Raw genomic sequence first — 25,844 nt, 5'->3', positions numbered from 1 at the left:
TGACCAGAGATGCCAATTGGGTTTAGGCTTCAATGCAGTTTAGGGAAGGAACATAGGCCCCAGGTACCTGATTGGCAGGAGCCATGGGCACACTCAGAAAAAAGCACATCACCAATTCAGAAAAAAGTGGGGGCATACCATGCAAGAAAGAGGGCACTTTCTCATAAGGTTTTCAAGGCTTTTCTAAAGGAAAGTATGGAGGGAACAGTTTTGAGTGTCAGTGGGAGACTATTCCAAAGTATGGCAGTGGCCCTAAAAAAGCTCTTTCCACCCCAGGTGGCTTTCCTTAATGGGGGACAATCAGGTTCCTAGCAGAGCCTGATCGAAGTGTCCTAGCTGGGATGTACCATTTAAATTACTTTTTTAAATGGCCTGACCAGAGTCCATGCAGTAATTTACAGGCCATGCAGAGAGCTTTGAAACTATATTGTTGCTTGACTGGCAACCAGTGTAGTTTCCCAATTGCTCCTCTGGCTGACTCATATTTCGGAATTTTCAAAAGGAAAGATTGCAAGAGATCAAAAGCTGTTCCCTCTATCCCCAGCCTATGCATACAGTCAGCCAGGATCTCATGGCTGACCGGATCGAAAGCTGCAGAGAGATCCAACAGGATCAATGCAGCTGTCCCACCCCTCTCAAGTACTTCTTGTATCTCCTCTGTTGCTATCACCAGAGCCGATTCTGTGCTGTGGTGTTTTCTAAAACCATGTTGTGTGTCATCTAGCAAAGAGTTTTCCTCTAAGTATTCTGATAATTGTTGGTTCATTACTTTTTCTACCAGCTTGGCGGCGAAAGGAAGTCTTGATATTGGTCGGTAGTTATTTGGGTCCTGAGCGTTTAAATTGTCTTTTTTTAATAGAGGGAGAATCAAGGCCTGTTTCCAATGTAAGTGAAAATACCCTTATGCAAACATGCTCTCAAAAATCTGCCCTAGATTTGGTGCTACTTGAGCAGGAATCATGTGCATGATATTGGGGGGGACAAGGGTCTTGTGGCGCCCCCGATTTGATAAGAGGGATTAACTCTATGAGTTGTTCTTCTGATGGGACCTTAAAGGAGGAAAGACTGATTTTGTTTTGCCCGTTCAGTTAAATTGTAAACAGCTCTGACTTTTCTCTACTCGCTATCTTCCCTGGAAACTCAGCATCAGACTATATGTTGCCATGCACATTTCAAACCGCATGCACACTCACTCTCTCCCTCCCTCCCCTCTCTTCCAAAATGTTCTCAGCATGAGTAGCTCAGCAGCTTTGTGATCTTGGGATGATCTGTTGTTCGGATTACACACTCTAGGGAAGGGGTCCTCCTTACTCCGCTCCCTACATGGAAATTTGATCAATTTTCTACTAAACCCGCACTTGTGCAGCTACATCTCCTTCACCATTCCTCATCTATTCCAAGCTAAAAGACAGCCCACATCTTCATTCCTCTGTTCAACATCTTATAGTTTCCCTGCCAACTTTCAAAGGAGGAAGCAAGGCATCCATGTTCTGTCTTCAGATTGTGACAATTCTTAAAAGTGTCTATGTTTGTGAAATGAGAACAAAGTCATGACTCCATAAAAAGCTTCAAACGTTTTAGATACAAAATAAGGTAGGATATTATGCTGACTGATCAAATCTGACCGAAATTTACAGATTAAAGCGATCTAATTTAGACATGCATTTTAGTCAAATTAGTAAATTAATACTTAGTAAAGAGAGAGAAAATTGTTCACTTCAACTTACAGGATTATTTGGGTATAAATCCACCAGTTTGTGTGAAAGATAAAACAGCTCTGTATGAAAAAAAAAGAAGAAAGAAAAAGGTCAAAAAGTAAACTTTTTATATTCACTTATCACTGGTCAAATTAATGTAAGATTCATGCAAGGACGGTTCCATTTGCCACAGCCAATTGTCTGCAATTGGTTTGAAAGAAACTGCCTGCAAACTTTAATGGTAAAGAGTCCGTCTTTAATTTAAGTTAATGCAGGCATCACCAATAACGGTCCTCCTAGATTTTATCACAGATATCTCCTGGTTACATTAGGACGACATTGCATGGCTTAGCAAAACAACCAAATTAAAAATGATAGCACTGAAGAGGCGTTCATGCAATATTAAGAAAACCTAAGCATAACACAGAATGTTGAATACAAATGCACATTCATATTCAAGTGTTTTCATATATATGAATTATGATACTTACCCTGTAAGCATCTGTTCGCTGCATGTGATGCTGTAGATTCACATGCCCTGTATTCGAGCCCAACACTGCAATCTAGTGTTGGGCTCGAACTGTTGCAAACTTATTTTTCGTGAAGAAATCTTTCGAGTCACATGGTCTCTGTGACTACTCCTCTGGTCGTGTCTTCACATGGGCATCAACTCCATTGTTCGATTGTTTTTCGCACAGCAGGGGAGAGTAGGTATGGAGTACTGTTTAGGATAGAATAGAACAGAATAGAGAATGTGCGTGCAGAAAGAGAGAATAGTGATGGTGAAAGATCTGCAGCAAATACTGGCTTTCGGGGTGGAGGGTATATTCGCATGTGAATTTACAGCACTACATGCAACAAACAGATGCTTAAAGGGTGAATAACAATCCCTTGGTGACATATGTGGCTGTAGATACACATGCTCTGCACTGATGGTAGAGATAACCCCCTGTAAGAGGTGGCAAACCAGTGCATGGTGCAGAGATCTGAAACGGAGTCCCATGAACAGTTAGAATAACGCTAGCTTGCTGCATTACAAGAATGTCCACACAAATATGCATTGTGAATGTGACTAGAGTGATCCAAGTGGCAGGTTTACAAAGGCCCAGTATGTTCCCAAAAAAAGCCATAGTGGTCCACAGCTTGCGGGTGGAGAGTGAGCTGGGGCAGAAATCTTGGGTTCTTTTAGCTTTGGTGTAACTAGTTTGGATAAGTTTAACGATCCACCCAACAATCCCTGCTTTAGAAATGGGATGATCTTTACAAAGCTGTGAGAAGGCAAAAAAGAGCTGTTGTGTCTTAGGATTTGGTCCTATCTTTAGAATACATAAGAGCATCCTTGACGTCTAGTGTGCAGAGTGCTCTTTAAGCTACAGAGTCAGGTCACGGAAAAAAAAAACTGGGAGCTTGATTGTCTGGTTACGGTAGAATGGGGAGACCAAGATAGATAAGAAGGATTGGTTCCAAGAACTAGTCTGTCACTGTATACCTGGGAAAAAAGATTCCTGCAGTGTGCGGGTCTGGAGTTCACTGATTAATTATTGCTACAAGGAAGGTACCCTTCCAATAAAGAAACTGCAATGGGCATGAATGTAGTGGCTCGAAAGGGGCCCCATAATTCTGGTGAGGACAATATTGAAATTCCGGACTCTCGCTGGAGGTACCTTTGGTGGAATGACACGTTTAAGGCCTTCCATAAAAGCTTATATAACAGTGATTTTGAAGAATGATGAGTGTTCCCTATTCTGCATATATGCAGCAAAAGCAGATAGATGTTGCCTAATTGATATGTAGGCTGACCTTCATTTGCATAGATGTCGTAGTTAACAGATAATGTCTTGCATCTTAGGCATTAGAGGGTTTATGTGGTTTGGAGTACAATAGTGGAGAAGCCGCTACCACTTAGCAGCATGGAGCATATGTGTAGTGGGCCTATGAACTTCACATAGTATGTCCATGCACGAATGTGGTAGGTTAAGAAAACCAAATTCTAGGAGCTCAGGAACCAAAACACTAGGTTGAGCTGTTTGGAGTCTGGGTGTCTGACTTGGCCGTGGTTTTGTGTGAGAATGTCTGGCCTGTTGGGGACAATCTTGTGAGTGGTTTAGACATCTCCAGAAGTGTTGAGAACAAGAATTGCCTAGCCCACATTGGAGCCACCAGAATGAGGGTGAGGGATGCTTGCCTCAGCTTCTTAACCATATACGTGATCAGTGGGAGAGGAGGAAAAAAGCATGTAAAGATCCCTGACCACTTCATCCACAGAGCATGGGCCCATGAACTGGGTGTGTGGAAACCTGGTGGCGAAGATTAGGCATTTTGCAATTTTGAATGTGGTGAAAAGGACTATTTTTGGAGTGCACCATCTATGAAAGTAAGGAAGTTGGACTTGTGGGTGGAGTTCTCCTTCGTGGACTTATTACTGCGTACTGTTGTGCAGATCTGCAAAGTTGTTGCCCACTGCTGGAGGATAGTGTGCTTACCTGGCAGTGAATATTAGGCATTTTGCATTTTCGAATGTGGTGAAAAGGACTATTTTTGGAGTGCACCATCTATGAAAGTAAGGAAGTAGGACTTGTGGGAGGAGTTCCCATTTGTAGACTTGTTGCGGAGTACTGCGGTGCAGGTCTGCAAAGTTGTTGTCCACTTCAGGAGGATTCTCAGCTACTAGATGCACTTGGTGGTAGATTTTCCAGTGCATGATTTGCTGTGCTAGAGCCAACAGCTAAGAGGAGTGTGTCCCCCTTTTGAAGGGAGAATATAGCGCTCATGAACAAAGGCTTTGAGAGCTAGTTAAATTGCTAACAGTTCCAAGTGGTTGATGAGGAGAACTAATTGATGAAGTTCCCACAGACCCTGGACTGTCATGTCGTTGGAATGTCCTACTCAGCTGACTGAAGATGTGTCTGTGGCGATGGACACCTGTGGAACTGGACCTGCAAAGGGCCTGGCTTGCAACAGATTGTAGCTGGTCCACCACTGTGGCAGTGGTGGGTGTAGGGCCCCATCCCCACTAGATCTTCCAGCTGACCCTATGTTTGTGACCACTGGCCCTACCAGGGACCCCCTGATGCAGGTGTGTATGAAGCCTTGTGTGGGGCACTATGGAAATGCATTATAGATATGCACAAATCCATCATTCCCAGGAGGTGCATTACTGTGGAAACTGGAAGTCTGAAAAAGAGGCAGAAGCTGTTGAAATGCCTGTACCCTTGGGTCGCTGGGGTAAGGTTTGCCAACGAATGTCTTTAAGACTGACCCGAAGACAGGTTGGATTTGGAGTGGCTCCAAGTGTGATTTAGTGGCTTTCACTGTAAACTCCAGACTTGCAAGAGGAAAATTGTGGCCTTGGTATGGGCTTTTATATTTGTAAAAAACAAGGGAACCAAAGTAATCTGAGAAGCTCCTGGGGTACAGTCAACTATACAGGAACAACGGTCCCTTATTCACAAGAATAATGCAATGAATACAGTGATATAATAAAGACTGTGTTGTCGAATCAGATATAAAAAGTAATTATATTTATTTTATGTCAAAAATAATAAAAAGAACCAAGGAAAGTGTTATAGCGAACAAGAAGAGAATTGAAAAAACAATGAAAGTCAGGCATACTCATGTGTGGTCCTAATACAATAACCAGTAAGACCACAAGCATATAAAAAGCGCCATTGCACAACATACGTTTGGTTTTAGAATAATACAGTGTCAAGGAGCTACAGTGGACGGCGTTTTGATCCTTATAGCAATAATGGGATCATCATCAGGACTAAGTAATTATAGCCTGAGAAGAAGGCCTAATAATGGTGAACGCACATCCAAAGGAGGACTGGGACTCGATAAAAAGACACGTCCTTCAGATGGCGTGCGTACCAAAAGTGGGTTGGTATGGAGCAGGTCACTGTAATTACAAGATTTTGAAGGTGCATAATGGGTAGACCTGAAAACCAATCTAACATTTCTACAAGTAAAACAAGCTTACTGAGTAGCAACATTTTTGATAATTCATTTTGTAGTCACTTAATTAAGACATAATACAATTCTGCATCCAGTTCTTCGCAAAACATTCTAAGATCGTAACATAAATGCTTACACCTATAGCAGAAGCTTAAACAAGAATCGCTCACCATTTGCTTTATTCAATTCTACGAGGGTTCCTATATGCACGGGTAAGCAATTTGCATGGAAAGGATCCTTCTCCATTACTCTGTAAACAAAAATATCTTGATAAGCTCAAACAAAAAAAGTTTTCTTTTTTTTTTACAAAGACCTTCAGAAGTATCATTACTGTGTACATGCCATCTACCTTGAAAAACCCTCCTCCATCAAAAATTATTCTCGAAAACTGAGAAATTTCAAAAGTTGAGCCAGGCTGCATAGAAAAATTGTGTTGAATAATATAATTAAAAGACATATACAATTTCATTATGAGTTTTGCAACTTGCAGAAAGGCCATATTGGGGTCAGGATTTTAATGAAATCCCTCTCCAGCGGAAGCTTCAAACTTAGAAGGAAGGTCAGGTTATCCCTAAATATTTAGGTCCATTCCTTGGTGGCTCTTTTGAGGCCCCATTTGATTGGAATGAGAATTTGGGATCGAGTATCCAAATATATAAGAACTGTCCTGGAATCTGCACTGCCTGATCTGTGTAGCTTTGGGTGGCGTGGTCATGAGGCAAAGCGAGAGGCGTTTGAGTTGTCACTCTTCCATTCCAGGCTTGATTAGACATGCAAATGGTCAAGAAAACTCAACAGAAAACGTCTACCAGGAAAAAGTGCTGCGTGTAAAGAAATTAGTTCTTAAAGGCACCCCATGTGTGAGGTGGGACATAAGGATTGTGGAAATACCGGGATCAGGAGATATAGGAAAAAGCAACACACAGGCTTCTTATAAATGGCAGGGCAAAAGGTGGAACCAATTCAGTGGGAGAGGTGTGGCGCCGCGGCCAGGGCGACTGACGCTGGAATCTGGGGATCAGGGTTCGATCCCCGGCTCCGGCGGCAGGTTAGCCCAGCACCATGTGACTCTGGGCAATAGCTTGCTTAATCTTCCCGACGGCCCCCAGCGCCTAGAGACCCTAACGGGTGATTGTGCGCTATACAAATGTGGATTATTATTATTATTATTATTATTAATGTGATGAAGTATTTTATTGTGCCTAGATGGCCCTACAACTGACAGTCAACCCTGCAAAGGTGCATGTTGATAGTTTATCTCAATTAAGAGAAGGTTCAAAACAACTGCTTATGTTCACTTGGGAGGGCAAGCCACAAAAGATGCAAGAATCACACGAAAGTGAGTGTGTTTTAGGCCTGCTGTCTGAACAAGAGTAAACCACAGTGAGCAGTCAAACAAAAGCACACTTCATGCACAGGCACACAGCACTGTGTAAATGAAGACCGATCAAATTCGGTACATGTGAGAAGGAGGGTGCAGGAGAACCTACCAAAGGAGAATCTGAGTAAGCTAGTATCTGTCGGAAAATTACAGGAAAAGTCATGTAGAATCCAACAGGTGACTTTCTCTTGAGCCATAAACTTCAAGAGCACAACACTTTATGTGGGTCGGCCGGCGGGAACTGGAGGGGATTTGTTTTTTTCTCACATTATGCTGCAATTAGATTTGCATGATGTTATACAGCATTACAAAAGTATAGTCCCCCCAGGGGAGACTGGATTATGCAGCAGATGTGAAATATGTTTTAGACTCTGTTTTTGAAATGGGAACTTAGTACATATGGAAGATGTTCAGGTAACAATGCTCAATGAACAGGGTCTGAACACATAGTCCAAACCGTTTAATGATTTAGAGCTGCTAGCTGGCATAGAACGTTGACACATAATTTTCTTTTTTTTTTTTTATAACAAGAAGAGTCACACTCATTACGGGTACCCCTCCCCAGCTTAGAGCGAGGACATTCTCACAGCAGTACTTTGCTTCTTCTAGCTAGAAAATAAGGTGGCTGTTATTCTCACAGGCCTAAAGTTTGAACTTAATGTTTCAGCTATTAATATTGATAAAGGGGGCAGATTTACAGTGGTTCAAAGTACACACAAGGACTGCTGCGTGCCTGTAATGTTTTTTAAAGTTCACTATATGGTAGAAGAGTACTATTTATGAGAGGTTGTAAAAGAAATCAAGACTGAAAGCTGAGGAATGTTGGGATTTCTACTAGACCCTACAAGATAAAGATGTGGATGAAACAAACAAATCAGTCTAGCTTTCAAGACAACTGTAAACGTACTGAAGTCAAAACAATGAGAGGCTGCTGAGAAACACATACAAATAATTATTTTGGCTAATAAACATGGATTTAAAGAACTTGGCATAGATCATATTTTGTTTTAACCAAATCATCAACATCAATAAAAATCCTGCCCTTTTGTCCAGAACCTTAACACGATTTGTGTGATACCAGAAGGACCCATTTTGTCACCATTGCGTTTTCATATTTATATGAAATTTCTTGCTAAGTTGCTCCACCAGATGGGTACTAAATAGTATATGTATTTGGGTCATACACAATTGTTCTTTGGCTTTCATCCCTGTCAAAATTTGACATCAGAGGGCTTTATTGTCCAACAGTCTCACTGCCACTCGTTGGTGGGTGTACAATAACTATCTCTAACTAAATCCAAGTAAAGCTGAGCTTCTTTTAACTTAACTGAAAATTCAAACCCCCCATACCACTTGCGACAATTTGAAGTAGCAATAAAGATGCCTTTAAATTCTGTATTTATCTTGTCACATTTGATGTGCTTTAAAGACAGAGTTCAAATGTAAGGCTATGTCTATGACAAATGACTGCTTATTTTTATTTTTGTAACATAGGGATTGGTGTTTACAAACTACTCTCACTTTGCAGTCCGAGAAAGAAAAGTAAAGTCAATCATGTAACAATCTTGCTGGGGTACAGGGAATGTGAAAGGAAAAACTGTAGGATATTATTTTTGTAACACAATAAAATGTAAATACTTGTAAATCAACTGTACACAGTCAGCAGTTAGGAAAGCAAAAATGAAGCACATAGGTTTTGTATTTCAGAAATATGGTATAAACTTAGATGTAAATATGATCAAAACAAATCAAGGTATTTTACTTGGTGATGTACTAATGACACAAAATTTACTGAAACCCGATTTCCACACATTATCATTTGTGTGCAATATCATTTTATCAGTAAAACTCTATGTCTATGCAAATGTAATGGCTATTTCAATGGAAAATGTGCAGTCTGTGAATGACACTGCGCTACCACACAATGCTATCGTTTCATACATTTTTTTTTTAAATGCCTGCTTCATGACCATAATAGCTAGGTGGATTGAGAAAGCTGGTCATTCTAAAACTGGGTTGTGATTCTAACACGTTTGGGAAGCACTGTATTATAGACTTATGCTAAAAAAAACGCTCTCTGTATCCCAAAAGTCTGCACAATCACCTTTGGGGACAGGGCCGTTCTGGTGGCAGCAGCTAGGACTTGGAACTCTTCAGTGTCTATATAAAGAAATAGCAATGGGACAGGGGAATGGGAGCAATGCAATTAAGGGGACAGAAACATACACTTTAAAACCTCTGCAACTCCTTAATTAAGTATTGTACTTACACTGAAGTAAGTTTGTAGCACATTTTGAAATCACAGTTGTAATATTGCCTTTCTGCTAAGGACACAACAACATCCAGGTTTTCTTGGAGGCCACCTATGGATTCAGGAATGAATGTTCCACTTGGCTTATTATACTGAAATGAATCACAGCAACATGAAATCATTACAATTGTTTAGAGAGCAGCATTAACAATAATAGACAAGGTTTATTTATTAGTATATTGTATACTTGTAAACAATTACTTACTGAAAGCTACATATCACACAGCAAACCACTTTCAGATGAACTTCAGGCACAATAGCATATAGCAAATTCACTCTGCAAAAACAAATTCTTTTTCAAGACCCTATGTCTGAATGAAGTAATGCATTATGTTTTCATGTGAATAATCTCCAAAGTAAATAAAACGTTCTAGAGGTCTGTCTTTCTGCCTGTGGAGGTTGTTTTAGCACAGCGTATCACAGGCTGTAGACAATGTGTGGTGCCATCTTACGTCTGCCTGAGTAAAAGCTGAGAGCTTGTGACAGAGGGCAACGGAGAATCCAGATTCCCTAATCCGGTAATGGACGCATGGCTTTGAGAAGCTGTGCTGTCCTGCCCCTGTACAGTTTCTGGACAGTTGACTTCCATCAGAGTGTTACAGGCTTTTGGCTCCAGACAGCCAATACTTAGCAACAACCCAGTGAACAAACAGAATGCCAGTACCTAATCGGTAAGAAAGCACGCCACCTTTGAATGTCAGGTGGCCAAGCAACAAGTACAGGGATTACCTTTTGCAGCCTTCGTCAAAGGCATTGGACTCTAGGCGGAAGGATGAATTAGAAATGGAAAAGGCAATAAAGGTTAGACTTGATGTGCCTTCAACATCCCACGCTAGAATTGCAATCATGATGGTCTGTCTGCCGAGGACCCTTTAGCCTGCTACCTCAACTGGGCCACGCTCTGAAGCATGGATCCAGTGAGGAAAAACTCCATCTTAGGCTGGCACAATCATGTAGAACACAGACACATAACTATGTGCAACATAAATCTAGCACACAGCAAATTAAACACCTCTTCTTTTCAGGGTAGGCGAAAGACTAGTTATGCTGGACAGAATGGATTGTACAGGCTACTCTCAAATGGGTGCAGGAAAAGAGGCCAGCACCCAGAGTACACCACATCAGTAGCACCAAACATTCACTTCCTTAACGCCTAGTGAGGATGAAGTAGCTTCCACTACTACAGCTGGGGTCACACATTATGTATATTCCTCTGTCAAGCAGCAAAGTCTGGTACTCTTCTGCGATCAAACAAATCATGCTAAGCATAAGCCAATGCTCTCACGAATGCAAGCCTACTGGGTGGAAAACAAAGGGAAATCCAGAAGCACAACTGCCATGCGGGACTGTGCGAGAGCCAAAAGGACTATTTAGGGACTTTCATCCTCACAATTTGAGCATGACCCTTAAAATGTTTTATTGGATCATTGAACAAGACTAGGCTTCATTAACACATTTTCATAATGTTATCAGATTTGAGAAAAATATACTGCTGCACCATTTAAGGAAGGGAGATGGGGAGAAGAATATTTGCTACAAGGTCTCTTGTTAAAACACTAAGGCACCCAGTTCTGTCCCCGTGTTAAAATGTAAATCAACACCTGAATAGTAAAAATCAAACCAAAACCAACAACAAATATAGTTGATAAAATATAATTCTAGTTTCATATGAAGGCAATATATAAACAACTTGCTGAATACCTTTTTTAGTTTATTCTCAAAGAGAAACCGCAACAGTTCTTGGTCGCCTTCTGAACATTCTTTCTTAAGAGGTAGACTTTCAAGGAGCTCTTTTTCTAGGGAAAGTTACAGAAGCAAAATTAGTATTGTATATAAAGCCATGACTAAAAGAAAACGTTTACAATCTGTGTGTCTTACCGAACACAGTGTACGTCCAGCCACTTACATGCCACCAAGTTATGGGCAGTTTCAGAAATAGTTGACATTTGAAAGTAGATGCATATTGAACATGATCGAGGCCATGCCACTTTCCTAAGCTTTACAACTGGCCTTAATAGTACAGCTGAATTTATTTTTTAGGGCAAATCTATTTCACCAAAAAAGGAGCGCACTGCACTGGCCAGTTTTACTCTCTAGTAGCAGGTGTACATTCTTTTTTTATTCTTTTTGGTATTTAGAATATCGTGACAATTGAATACAATAGGATTTGAGGGTATATACATATAGGTTCAGCAGGCTGTACAATAGTTCACTGGCACATTTAAACAGTGGAAACTAGTCTGTGAGTGTTACTGGTTGGCAATAAAGATGTACAATATCTCGCATCCACAGTATGTTATGGTGTGGTCATTCACTTATTTCTGACAAAGAATCCTCACATGGGGGTTCACATATATTTCCACGGTAGGTATTCCACTTTCCCCACACCCGTGTCCATTTTTTGGGGCACCCTCTTTGAGTATAGACTGATTTCTCCACTATCATTGCAGTGTCCATGTCTTTACACCACAGGTGTACATTCTTAACAGAAAAAAAAGTGACTCAAAGATCTAACCAAGCCTTCAGGCTGAACTACCACGATATGTCCAGATGTGTGGCATCACAATGATATACCACAAGAAGACCAACTTCTATTGTAGTGAGAATCTTTTTTATTGCTATCCAGCAACAACTGACAGCAATACTGACCAGCTGAAACGCACCACCGCAAAGGAAAAAGAGCACAGCAATCCGTCGGCACAACTTGGAGCAAAGCAGTAACCCATATATTATAATAATAATAATATAAAAACGCATTTTCCTTTTCTACCCACATAAAAATATTTCTATCAGGTTATGCTCTTGTAAATGGCCGCTCTAAAATGGGGAATTGTAGGCTTCCAATGTTGTCATCATGAGATGTGTTTGGGGCATTAAACATAAGATATGTACACGCAATGTTTTTATACGAGCAGCCAACAGATGGTGAAATGATGAACAGCGAGTGAAAATCTCCTGATGAGTGTTCACATTTATTGAAATGTAGATTCAATCAGCACAAAAGTATATTTTATTTACTGCCTCAGTCAAGCTGAAATGAATTATATATAATTATATACATATATATAATTATATATCTGAAAATAATGGGAGTCACCCTCCTCACAGGTATAGTTAGAATGTACTGTAGGTCTTATATCCATTTGAATGTGTACTGGTAATTATAAATATACTCTGCAGTTATTTTTCTTGTCTGGTTGCCATGTACACCTTCTTCTAGGACAGTAAACGTTTATACCAGACTTAGGGTAGGTGTTTCATCTTTTACTTTGCAGGGTTCTACACCACCCAACGCAGAAAAGTTTACCTTTTGAATGGTCCCTCTTTAAGTATTCTAAGCCATCTGTTAAAAGAGGTGGGGAAGACAGCAGTGCGTTCAGAATGTATCAGATACACTGAATTTTCCGCAGGACGCCACATACAAATCCTAGCAACACTGCACATGCGCAGATTGTGTCCTCTGCTGGTCTACAAGCCCGAATTAGCCAAGTAACTGCGCCTTCCCTTGCACTGGCTACTATATAAATACGAAATCATGATGAGGACAGAGAATAGAAAAACGGAGGAGTCCTTGACCAGTGAGCTCGATTCTAATCTTTAGATTGGTTAAAAAAAAATTAAAAAACACAGCTCGTGTTTTGACAAACGGAGTGTCTGCAAGTGCAACTGAGCTTTTCATCCTTCTCAGATTGCTAAAAGAAACAAAAAAAAAACAACGGAACTAGCAAAGAAATCTAACTTTATTCAAGAGCAAAGTAGCAATCGAAGTAGTGGCATGTCACATATAATGCTCAGCATAGGGAGAAGAATGCTCACGCTCAGTGCTTAAAAGTGGCTTTAAGGGTGAATTAACAACATAAAACCGTATACCTGTTCCAGTGGGTAGAGCGGGGTGAAGAGTGGGGGGTGAGAGAAATTGTGTGTGAGAGAGAATGTTTGCCCTGTTAGTATTAGGAAACATTCTGACTGTGGTGACCTGGTGGGCAACGAGCGATGGGTTGGAATGCCAGTGGTCAGACTCATTGCAAGCCTTCTTCCCACCGCAAAATGTTGAGTTTTTCAAATAACATGTTTGGAGGGCACATTTATTTTCGCTGGTATGATATAAATAGTATATCTGCAGATGTGCAGAGTGAAGAATGCTATTCATTTCTATTATTGGGCGTGAGTAGGGGCCATCTTGACTAATGAGTGGGTCAGGAGTCTCTTCCTGTCTCTCAGCAACGGAAATAAAAAGCATACCACACTCAGCAGAACTGCATGTACGGTTTATGCCATGCTATTTGTCCATGTTCAGATGTTATAACCCAAAGTGTAGAACCACATCCAGGGCACAAGGGGTAGGACTCACAATAACTATGTTTTGGGTGGAAGGCCCTATGTTTTTCTACTGTAGCATGATTGAAGTATGGAATGTTTGAGACAACAAGCACAGTTTTCTTAAGTCAGTTACATGATCATAAAGACGAATTTGACATTTACAATGAAGTAATAAATGTAAGTGTGAGTATTAGTAGCCTTGTTCCAAATAACGTGTTACTTGGCCGCATTTAATTTAACGTGAATTCCATAAATATCATACATGGCGTATGCGTAGAAGTGAATAAAAAATATATATAAGCGAATTATGTGACAATGTTTAAACCTGTAACAGATTTTGTGGGGTTGCAATATTAGCGGCAAGGTACCAACTTTCTGCAAGGCACTAAAAAGAAAAATACATAGTTCACAGCAATATTGATTATAACCACATTATAGTCAAATCAGGGCAATCCAAACCTTCTTGGGCAGTCAGCATGTGGTGGGCTGTTAAAAGGTCAAATGCTTCAAAGCAGTAGACATCAATTTCCAAGGCCTCTTTGTAGTTCTCAGTTGCAAGGGTTCTGTTATCAAGAGCATCGTAGATCTTCCCTCGCAAAAGGCAAATCGAACTTTGAATCTGGTAGAAAATCAAGGCTAGAAGTTGCACATCAAAATAATATTACAGGCTCAATTTTAAGTACAAACACAGAATGATAACTCCTAAAGAAGGAGAAAATAATACTTTAGGATTTTGGAGGGTTTATGTTGTTTCAAGTTCATTGTCCCTTCAGAGGATATTATATAATGCTTGAATGGACATTTATTGGCTATGGGAAGGTGTACTTATAAAGGCAGCTATTTCTATATATTGTATGTATTTATTGCATTTGCACTTTTATGGTCATTTGACCGAAATAAAGTATTTTGATGATGATACATGGAGGTAGTGCTTCCATGGAGCCCTCCAGGGTTGTTTTTAAGTTTAAGGCCAGAAAAAACACAAATAAACCCCCCGCAAGCTCAGGAGGCAGTAAGTTAACGACTTCCACGGATTGCAATTTATGCATTTACTTATGTTTTTTTCACACACCTCGCCACAAAGAGCATCAGGGCACTCACTACCAAGTACGGAAAGACATGGTCACAAAATACAAAACTGCATGAAGACATGATTTTTTGACTCAAAAGTAAAACGTGAAGCATCATTCTGCCGAGAGGTGCACATAATAGTTCAACAGTACTCACATTTAGCACTAGACTATAAACAATGCCACGCACTACCTTACCTTACGAGTGAGTAGTCGGGCTGTACAAGCCATTGATTGATTGATTGACTCATAACTTCTCGAAACAAGATAGATGCAGCAGATTAAATACAAGGAGAAGGCCATAAAGGAGTGTGGAGAATTGGGTAGGAAAGCGGAGGGAAGAGGAATTTAGAAAGGACTTAAGGGAATTAAGCCATAGAGGAAAGGCCTTAGGACACAGATGTAACGATGCGGTGAATGAACAGAAGATGCATCAAATCTCTTCTGAAATTCAGGTCTCAACCAGTCAGGCAAAGCTCAAGTCAGAGGGAGTTTCACACTCAAGATGCGAAACGAAGCACATACATAAAAGGATAAAGTGTGGCTGCTCCAATCCTTAGAGACAGATGTCTCAGAGTGCTAAAAATCTTCGTGATTCATAAGGAAAGGTGGTTCAAGTAAGTACTGTGGAGATCCAACAGGAAAAATCGCCTGAATGATGCACAAAATTATAAAGATGCATTAACCGAGAGCTATTGCTGAGTGACTAGGACTATAGTGATCGATCAAAGCTTCAGGTACCAGAGGCAACATGGGATGCTGCATAGAGGGAAGCCTTGAAAGGTGTGAACAGGAACCAGTGGGAATAACATTCTAGCAGTTTATTCATACCAGTACCAAGGCTTGCAGGGCTGACTTGAAATGATCCTCAGTGATGAGATATATAATGAAATTTGGAAACCTTGACTGGTACTGAGCATGTTTAGTTATTTTTTTCTAAATCTTATGTCGAACGTTAAACAGCCAAGTGATTTTTTTGGTTTTAATGACAGCAGGATTAATGCAGAGCACAGCAAAAATGTTCAACCAGAATTGTGCCGGCAGGAAAAAGGTTGATCAGGAGATGAGCAACTGTTTTGGTGCTTACTGAAAGTAAGCACCAAACTGTGGAACGTGGCAGGTATGGGAACACATGGGGAGAAATACTGCCTATCAGCAGGAAATTGTATTGTCCAAAGCTTTGGGGCATGTTAGGATGGCGGACCCAGAGGTGGAGGGACCGTCTGCAGGGGCAGCGGCGGTCCCTCCGTGCAAATTACGATGTGACCGCCACCCTGGCGGTCACATCCTGTATTAATAACATTGCGGCGGGTGCTGCTTCAAGCAGCACCCACCACAATGTTAAAAATGCATGTATTACATTTACATGCACAAAGCGGCAGGCACCGCGTGGTGCCTGCCGCTTTGTGCATGGAAATGTTGGGGGGGTACCATAGGTACCCCCCATGTGCACCCCCCACCCCCGACACCCTGGGGGCCCGCAACGGGCCCCCAAAAGCCGAAGTCCACATGCTTTTCCACGGCGGAAAAGCTGCCGCGGAAAAGCATGTCTCTGTGCAAATCCTAATTTGGCTGACGGTGTCTTGCAGACACCGTCACCAAATAGCCCTCCCCACCCCGCCGATCAGCGGCGGACGGACCTGCCGTCCGCCGCTGGTCCAACCGCAATCCCACCGCCATCCTAATCTGGCGATGGGTGTTCTATGTGGCTGCTGCGGTGAATCCGCATACTCCGGGCCGGCGGTGGCTTCCGCCGGCCCGGAGTATGCGGATTCACCGCAATCATAATGAAGCCCTTTGTTTTTAATATACAATCAGCCCCTTCGGTGGTCATATCACTGAAAATACAAGATTTGAAAAAAATATTACTGTCTACAGGTGCTCGTTGAATACAAGCTTCTATGAGCTGGAATCTAGGGAATAGTGATTCTGGTATTTTAGTGACCCCTGGTGGTTATTTTCTATCACAACAATTAAATAGAGGCAGTTGCCAGAAAAATAAAAAAGAAAGTCCCTAAACAGAAAGCAATTCTGGTATTTTGCTGACCTCTACTGGTCGTTTTCTATCAAGACAGTTAATTAGAGGCAGTTGAACAGAAAAAGATTCCCTAAGCAAAGCCGGAAGCAGACAATTCCTAGGGCTCATCTCCAGATCCCACAAAGTACATAAAACAGATCTTCCAGACAGCGCAGGTAGAGGGAACAATTTAAGTGGGATCTGTGGTGTACCGCTCAGTCCTACAGCAGAAGGGAAACATTTATCTACATCCAAGTTAAAAAAAACACTTTAAAAAATTCAACTTACGGAAGAGTCGGACATCTGCAAGTCCGTGGCAATGCTTTTTGGGCCACTGTCGTTTTTGAAATGTTTCTCAAATAAGTGTACATTTATGGGTTCTTCCATGTCCAGAATATCAAGTGCCTGTTGATATTCTTTAGCAGCATACTGTGAAAATAAGTAAAATAAATGTTTTCTTCGGACATTTTCATAACTTTATAACTTATTAAACTATAAGCGGAGACCTTTCCGCTCTTCAGGGGAAGTCCAACACCAATTAAACACAGGAGGATTTAAATCTTTTCTATACTTAACTATATCTAGACACAGTTACAGTCTGAACAATAACTGTCATTAGCACCCCGTGTGGCATGCGGAGATTAGCTTAGGTATTAAGTATGCTTAGAATGTTGGCTCTAGCCATTGAAATGTGGCTGCATTCTAGGTGCAGTGGCAGAGCCAGGAAGGACAGAAAGGAGACACTGGAGAAGGAAAGTGTGGGTCTTGGGACTTAGTTATGCAGATCTGGTGGTTTAGTGGACTAATGCGCCCATTGTAGGGGCCTATGCTTGACCTCATAGTCACAGGTTCAAATCCCGGCAGGTCCACTCAGCCTTCTGAGGTCGCTAAAATGAGTACCATTGTGTTGAGTAACAATAAACATCTGTTATTCAGCACCAAGATGCCCACGGGTGAACAAGCGCTTTAAAAACACACGTTATGTTATAGCCTTGTTATCCGGGCATTAGGTGCTGTTGGGGTGTGGAATTTCAATAGTCTGACACCCAACACAATGTTTGGGATGAAAGACAACAAGTTTACATGTTTATTTTGTCCACTGGACAAGTAGACTCAACCCACTGCAGCACAAACCCTTGACTACCAGCTCACTGTGTACCACAGTATGGCTCTATGACAGAGGAGTCTGTAGCAATAAAGGCAAGATTTAAATCGATATGTATACGTTGTTCAACCTTGTATACGTGATTCTTTAATACTAAAGATTTTACTTATAGGGAGCATGCCCTAAAGAAATACAGTGAGCTGTCAGGTTGCATCACTGACCGCAATTAGCGTACAACATATTTACATGTTTGGTTTCAAAATAAAATGTACACACAAAGAAAATGTATAACTTGGAGAAAAAAAATTCTGATAAACTATTGTGCAAGTTTAGGTACCACTTCTCAGAGGCATTATGTAATAAAAACGTGTATGATACTTGCCAAACTTTAAAAAAAATAGATCCGTTTTGCAAAAATCAGTGTAAAACTATAAAGAGCTACATGATAATATACTGGTTGGCAATTCTTAAAAAAGCCACAAGAGTGCACCAGTAGGTAAATGCTCTTGCCTTGGTACAGGGTGAAGACCTTCAGGAATTCACACAAGTTTACAGAAGGAAGCCTGGAAACTGTACTCCTCGCAAAGTTCTGTGATTTCAATTTTCACTTCAGAATGTACCGATGCTTTTATTTGCTGGTGCGAAAATCTTTTATGCAAATGCACTTTCCCTACTATATAAAATGTTTTGCTCCTACCCTTGGCCAGGTGTAAAGGTCCAATCTTTTCGAGTGTGGAAGAGTGAAGAGCAGTCGGTGAATCCCCTTAAACATGTAAATATGTGTGCGCACAGACTTACTAGTCAATCCAAACTTGAAACTACTGCTTTCTGCCTACTTCAGCCTCTGTATGTAGATTTGCTGAAAGGCAGCAACACCACAGGATTCCCAGAATTCAAACCCTGCTACAGCATGGGCTATGGCATTATCAGAGAGGTTATTATCAGAGCTATGATGTAATGTGCATGCAGCCATAATTTGTCACCTAGGTGCATGACTCCAAAAGAGAAAAGTGAATTTCTTTACCGGACATGTAGCTTTCCTAAGCATCCTGAGCCTTTGGGCAATTAGATATTTTATGAAATTCCGTTCCCATGATTTAATCATTCTTTCCCTTAATCTGTGCCCCCACCTTCAGCTTGGACCCATTTTGTGCCGCAAGAAACGAACAGTGGCTTCTGGACAATTATTATAAATGTATTTAGATCACAGAAAAATGGCCAATTTATTTAGCTTGAGCAAGGACTCTTCGACCGTGCATGAGAAGATGTTCGGGTTGAACTACTCTTTATTAGACTTAATGGAATGAAAAACACTATGGACACCCATTATCATCATACTACCTGAAAAAGTGAGTCTCAGAGATTCCATAACATAAAAGTAAGTGTCAATGGAGCAGTGACTAACTCCCCAACCATACTTCCATGAAGCACCATAAAACGTGGGTTGTGCAGAGATTAGATCCTGCTCCAGTACAGCTACATCCAGGGATTATCACCGGATGCGAGAACCCAAATATTAGGTTGTATTTACATTCCTCATTTGAAGAGGATGGTAATGTATTTAAAGGGTTCCTTCAATTCTATGTCAGGACCGGAGGCTTCGGATTATGCTTTTCTTCCTTCGCTTTATTACATAAGTGAAAAACACAGCAGCCTTAGAAAAGCTCCAATCCATTTTCAACTGCAGAAATTAGCAACAAAAACGATTTTTCAAAGTTCCTCAGTCCAGGAATAAACCACAGCTCCCATGAGCCTTCAAACGTTAGTCCTTCAGCTATCTCCACTCCCAGTATGTTAGACAGTCCATCCTCAACTTCCTCCTCTTTCTTCGCTGCTCACGCAGCAGTCAGTTAAGTGCAATTCTTTCCTTGTTTTATTGGGCTATATTTATGTACTTTCTTGTCCACGGTCGGACGGGAGGTGTGTTGGGCTCTGTTGCGGTGTTCGGAATGCCTTTTTCTTCACAGAGCCCCTGACCGCGGGAGCGTTTTTGCTCCTTTCGCGGCTTTTGTCCCCGCGGCAGTGCGGTGTTACTGGCGCCCGCCAGAGGGCGCCTGTACGTCTCGCCTGCTCCTCGGCGCGTCCCTTCACTCGGGGGAGACGCGCGGAGGAGCCGGCCAGCTACGAGGCTTTGCCCTCTCCACCCCTCAACGCCCGGTATACCGGGTCTGTATTTGGCCCCTATTTTACCTTTCTGTGACGCCCTGCGGGGTCTGTATTGGCGGCAGAGACCGCGTGAAGCGCCGATTCGGCGAGAACACGTTTTGGACGCTTGTGTGGTGAAACGCGCATTGGGGGTGGTTGGACCCGGTCCCTGCGTGGAGGGTCAGCGCGTTTGGGGGCTTTGGCGTGTGGCCTACCTTGACAGTTTTTTCTGGCCCAAACAGTTATTGCAGTCTGCATAGTCTGCCCATATTTGCTCTCTGACACCCTCTGGTGAGAGGGTCTTGTTCTTAGTGCTAGTTTTGCATCAGGTGCTTGGTGGTTAGCGCGGCAGCATGGATCAAGAAAATTATTTTGAGGAACCCCACTCCTATTTACAAGATGAGGAGTTCTACCAGGCAGTCGACAGCTCTATTTATCGCTGTGTGACTGAGGTGGTGGGTCCCATGGAGGACCGGTTGTCTGCGCGCATCGTTGAGGAGTGCGCCAAGCTGGCGCAGGCCCATTTAGGAGCGCATACTGGCCTCCCAGGGCCCTCAGGTGAGGGCCCTCCTGCGCCAAAGAAGCCCTGCAGGCAAGGGGCTCCGGAAGGGGGGCAGGGGGTGGACAGAGGCGCCTTTGAGCGTCTCCGGGACACTTTCTTGGCCAAGGCGACTGCTGCCCCCCCTGCACCGCTTGCGGACCCTGAACCTTCGGTGGTTTCAGAGACCGCACCTCCGTCTCCGGGGTTCGATTCACCGGATACCGACGATGATGGAGTCGGTCCGCTCGTGGCGCCCCTCGGGCTCGGCCACGGAGTTGCCCCGGGACAGTTCCGGCATGCTGGACCCGGATGAAATTATGCATCCGCGATCCGCTGCCTGGACGCCGGGAGACACGGTGGCAAAGTTCGTGGCAGGTCGCCTACGTAAACCTTTAGAGAAAGACGCCAGGGGTTGCCTGCGGGGGGAGTGTCCTAGGCCCACTTTGGAGGGAAAGGTGGCCCTAACGCCCGAATTGGACGCAAAAATGTCCACCTTCCTCGCCAAATTTATGAAGGATCCCCGTAAGGGGATCGACCGTTCCTGGCGGGCATGCCAGGATAAGTTGTTAGATGCAGTGGGGCCCGCCACGAAAATCCTGGACATGGCAGAGGAAGCGAAGGCCGATGGCACAGTGATTTCTCCGGAGGTCTTATCCAACTGGGCCCAGAGAGTTATCATTTTTTTGGGGAACGCCAACTGCGCCCTCTCCACTGAACGTCGGCGATCCCTGCTTATCAAGCTGGACCCGAAACTAGGTGACTTGGCTTCTTCGGAAGCGGGGGCGGTCGCCCAGGGCGGCCTTTTTGGCGAGCCTTTCATTAAAGAGCTCGGAAAATTCGTGTCTACTTTCACTTCGCTGGACAAGGCACAGTCCAGCATCAAACGAGTATTCCAGCAGGGGTTTTCCCAAGGGGCCGGTCGGGGCAGGGGCCACCCGACCGGCCGCCCAGGACAGAACGCCAACGGTAGAGGGCAAGGCTCCGGCAGAGGCCAGTACCAGACCTCAGCGAACTTCAATAACTTTTACCCCACAAGAGGGCAACGCTTCGGCGGTCGAGGCTTCCGCAAGAACCCTGGACCGCATACCTCCAACGGTAAGTGTACAGTCTTCGGACCAGGTTCTCATGGGGGGCAGGTTAGCGGCCTTTTACGAGGAGTGGGTGTCGCTCACTGCGGACGCATGGGTTTTGCAAACCGTGTGGGGATTCCATATCGATTTCTACGACCAGCCATTTCAGGTGTGCCCTCCGCGGCCGATCATTTTTTCCGAGTCAGACGCGCGCTTGATAGACTAAGAGGTCTCGGAGTTACTCCAAAAAGGGGCCATTCGCCTATCAACGCGGCATCCCGCTTGTTTCCTCAGCAATGTCTTCCTCGTAGACAAGACGGATGGGGGCAAACGTCCTGTGATCAACCTCAAAGAGTTCAACGGCTGGCTTGTTTACCGCCACTTCAAAATGGAGGGGATTCACCTCCTTCGAGATGTACTCCTCCCTCGGGATTGGATGGTGAGGTTGGATCTAAAGGATGCTTATTTGGTCGTACCCATTCATCCTCCACATCGACGTTTCCTTCAGTTTTTCTGGAAGGACAGAGTATTCGAATTCACCGCCCTTCCTTTCGGTCTTTCCTCGGCCCCTTGGTGCTTCACGAAGGTGCTGCACCCGGTGGTAGAGTTCCTGCGGGGGCAGGGTATTCGGATGATCGTCTATCTGGACGATATTCTCTTGATGGGCCAGTGCCTGGGGCTCTTGGCTGGTCAACTCCAGCAGGCGGTAGATCTCCTCCAGAACCTGTGTTTCGTCATCAACGGCTCCAAGTCGGTTCTGGTTCCGTGTCAAAGACTTACCTTTCTGGGGTTTGTCATAGATTCCGTCGGAGCCTCCCTCAGTCTTCCCTCGAAGAAGATGGCCAAGATCAGGCATACGTTACGGCAGACCATTTCCAAGGACCGGACATCTCTGCGACAGGTAGCCAGAGTGGTGGGACTTCTGTCGTCCTCCATTCAAGCAATTTTCCCGGGCCCATTGCACTACAGAGCGCTCCAGCGCCTCAAGGCTCGACACCTCCGACGGGGCATGTCCTACGACCAGTTGGTACCCCTCTCGGAGGACGTGAAGGAAGAGATGTCCTGGTGGCTCTCGCACATGGAGGCCTGGAATGGATCTCGTGATAGAGTCCGATGCCAGCAGGTCCGGCTGGGGTGCCCGTTGCGGGGAGTTCTCCACCGGCGGCGCGTGGTCATCCGACGAACAACAGTTGCATATCAATTATTTAGAGCTTTTGGCGGGGTCCTTCGCGGTCCGCTGTTGGACCAAGGATTCCGCGAAGGCCTGTGTCCTGTTACGGATGGACAATGTCTCAGCGGTTCGATACGTCAACCACCTGGGAGGGCCTCGCTCTCGAGCTCTGGCGGATTTGGCGAAAGAGTTCTGGAACTATTGCCTCTCGCACCACATATCAGTGACGGCGGAATACCTGCCGGGTCAGGCCAATCAAGTGGCGGACTGGCATTCCAGACACCTGAGGGATGCCAGTCAGTGGATGTTGGACATCCCGGTCTTCCAGTGGCTGAACGCCCACTGGGGTCCGTTTTCGGTGGATCTGTTTGCATCCCGACTGGACCACCAACTTCCAAGATTTTTCAGTTGGAGGCCGGATCCGCATGCGGAGGCCACGGACGCTTTCCTCCAGGATTGGAGCCGGGAGAGGCCTTATGCGTTCCCGCCGTTCTCGATGATAATACGAACGGCGACCCAGGTGCGCCGTCAGGAGGTGGAGATGGTGTTGGTTACGCCACTCTGGAGGTCTCAAGTCTGGTTTCCAGTTCTTCTGGAACTTTCTTGGGATTTTCCAATCCTACTCCCCCAGTTTCCTCACCTCTTGCTCAGCCCGGATCAAGAACCTCATTCTCTCACCATGCAGGGCTCTCTCCGCCTCATGGCATGGAGGCTTTCCGGAAACGTTGGTCGCTCCCGGGCCTTTCGGGATCGGCTGAGGGCCTGCTCTCCAAGGCCTGGGCTGATGGCACGGCGAAGCGTTACAAATCCGCTTGGCTTAAATGGAGGCGTTGGTGTCTTCGAAGGGACCTGGATCCCGTGGTCGCAGGACTCGTTCCAATTTTGAACTTTCTGCCCGAATTGGCGTCTAAGGGCCAAGCCTATAGGACAATTAACGCAATGCGTTCCGCAATCTCAGCGGGCCATCAACCCGTGGAAGGTTCCCCAGTGGGGGAACATCCTTTTGTTTGTCGTCTTTTACGGGGTGTTCGTCTCTCTTTACCTCCGGGACCCCGATATTCGGTCCTTTGGGATGTGAATGTGGTCTTGAACCTGTTCCAGTCCTGGCAGGCTAATGCTTATCTGTCCCTGAAGGAGCTGTCAGCTAAATTAGCTATGCTCCTGTGTTTAGTTTCTTGCCGACGGGTGTCGGATGTACGCGCCCTGGACGTGTCGGCGCGAGTGTTCTCTCCGGACGGCGTTACTTTCCAAGTGGGACGTCGTACAAAGTCTGCGTCGCGAACGATCTCGTACCCAGCCTTTGTGGACTCCCCCAAGTTGTGCGTCGTGCAGTGTTTGAAGGCTTATGAAGACATGACACTGGATATACGCCCACCGGGCGAACAACAATTACTAATTGCCCTGCGAAAACCACACAGAGCAGTCTCTTCCCCCACTATTGCAAGGTGGGTGCGTTGGGTCATGCAAGAGGCAGGCATTGATACTAAACGTTTTGGAGCTCACTCTGCCAGGGGAGCAATGGCTTCTAAGGCGTTTTCAGTGGGAGCTCGTTTGGAGGATTTAATGCGTGCAGCAGATTGGTCCTCAGATTCCACGTTTAAAAGGTTTTATTTTAAACCGGTGGTGGATCTAGCGCAATTGGTAGTGAATAAGCTTTAAACCAGCATAATCCGAAGCCTCCGGTCCTGACATAGAATCGAAATTTGCCTAGCTTACGTAACAGTAAGTTTCAATTCTATTAAGGACACGGAAGCGAGGATTATCCCACCCTTGAGTCCGTCGATGATGAACCCGCCCGTATGTCTGTAAGTAACTCTTTTTCCATTTACATTGTGCATGTCTAAGGCAGTCTTGATGATGTCCTTAATTGCTTGCTATAGCCAGATGGTTGGGGCTTCTCTTACGTTGTTCTTTTCCCGCTAGGGAATGACGGTTCCAAACAGGACCAGTGAGGGATGTGCGTAACCAGCGCAAAGAAAGAGGAGGAAGTTGAGGATGGACTGTCTAACATACTGGGAGTGGAGATAGCTGAAGGACTAACGTTTGAAGGCTCATGGGAGCTGTGGTTTATTCCTGGACTGAGGAACTTTGAAAAATCGTTTTTGTTGCTAATTTCTGCAGTTGAAAATGGATTGGAGCTTTTCTAAGGCTGCTGTGTTTTTCACTTATGTAATAAAGCGAAGGAAGAAAAGCATAATCCTCGCCTTACCGTTACGTAAGCTAGGCAAATTTCGATTCTTGCTGTAATTAAATTACAGATATCTAATCTAGGCAAGGTAAAATGTTATTGGCTCTCACACGACAGTCCAACACCCTAAAGTACAATCCCATATACCCCATTTTGGGCATAAATTAGTGGTCTCTCCTATCCTGGAAACATAGGATTGCCCATCCTCCTCCTCCTCCTCCTCCACCCCAAGCTCATCTGATCACCTGTGCATTTCCTTTCCATATCTGATCATCTGCCTCCAATCATTTCATTAGTCTCTCTTTATCTCACAAACTGTGACAAGGTTCGGCCCCTCCCCCAACTGTGTTTCCAGACTGCCCCCTTTTATCACTATACACGCCAACATAGACGCATGCACCTTTCTCCATGCACAGCAGAACATATTTATTCTTCTTAACCACACAACCCCAAGATCTATACCTCCACTTGACTCCACAAAAGAGACAGATCACTCTTCCCTGACCATCTTTTAAGCCAACTAAAAGGCCACTTAAGAATCATTGTTTTCACCCCTGCAAATGCATTACACTGATTTTACTCTTACTCAAAGGTCAGTTTGCCTGATATCTACCCCATATCACCTCATCCATGCTTCAGACTGCTCTTGCCCATAAACATCAGATTGGTCAAATGCACTGTACGGTTAATAACAACTGTTTGCCATGCAACCTCACACGTCCTATCACTCCTCACCCTAGCAGGTTGCATTGCTGCCCACACGTGCATGATGCACCAATCCCAATATATCCATGCCATATTGCTACACAGCTGCACACATGTTCCATCATACTGCAGAATGTCATATTGCTCCCGGGCTCGAGGTATCGTAGCA

At 44.1% G+C, this 25,844-nt stretch overlaps 1 protein-coding gene across 1 annotated transcript in view; it reads right to left on the bottom strand.

The window, feature by feature from the left end:
- Window positions 1-25,844, bottom strand: part of CDC16 (cell division cycle 16) — a 135,681-nt gene that overhangs the window by 69,215 nt on the left and 40,622 nt on the right. Inside the window, exons 5-10 of the mRNA XM_078657874.1 lie at window positions 17,039-17,179; window positions 14,123-14,282; window positions 11,045-11,139; window positions 9,302-9,435; window positions 5,822-5,901; window positions 1,728-1,777 (exon numbers count right to left, since the gene is read on the bottom strand). Coding sequence (XP_078514000.1) covers window positions 1,728-1,777; window positions 5,822-5,901; window positions 9,302-9,435; window positions 11,045-11,139; window positions 14,123-14,282; window positions 17,039-17,179 — 660 coding nt within the window. The remainder of the gene's footprint in view (window positions 1-1,727; window positions 1,778-5,821; window positions 5,902-9,301; window positions 9,436-11,044; window positions 11,140-14,122; window positions 14,283-17,038; window positions 17,180-25,844) is intronic.

This window comes from Lissotriton helveticus, chromosome 8, assembly GCF_964261635.1.
Source record: "Lissotriton helveticus chromosome 8, aLisHel1.1, whole genome shotgun sequence".
NCBI classification, from domain to species: domain Eukaryota; kingdom Metazoa; phylum Chordata; class Amphibia; order Caudata; family Salamandridae; genus Lissotriton; species Lissotriton helveticus.
This window is presented reverse-complemented; position numbering and strand designations above follow the sequence as displayed.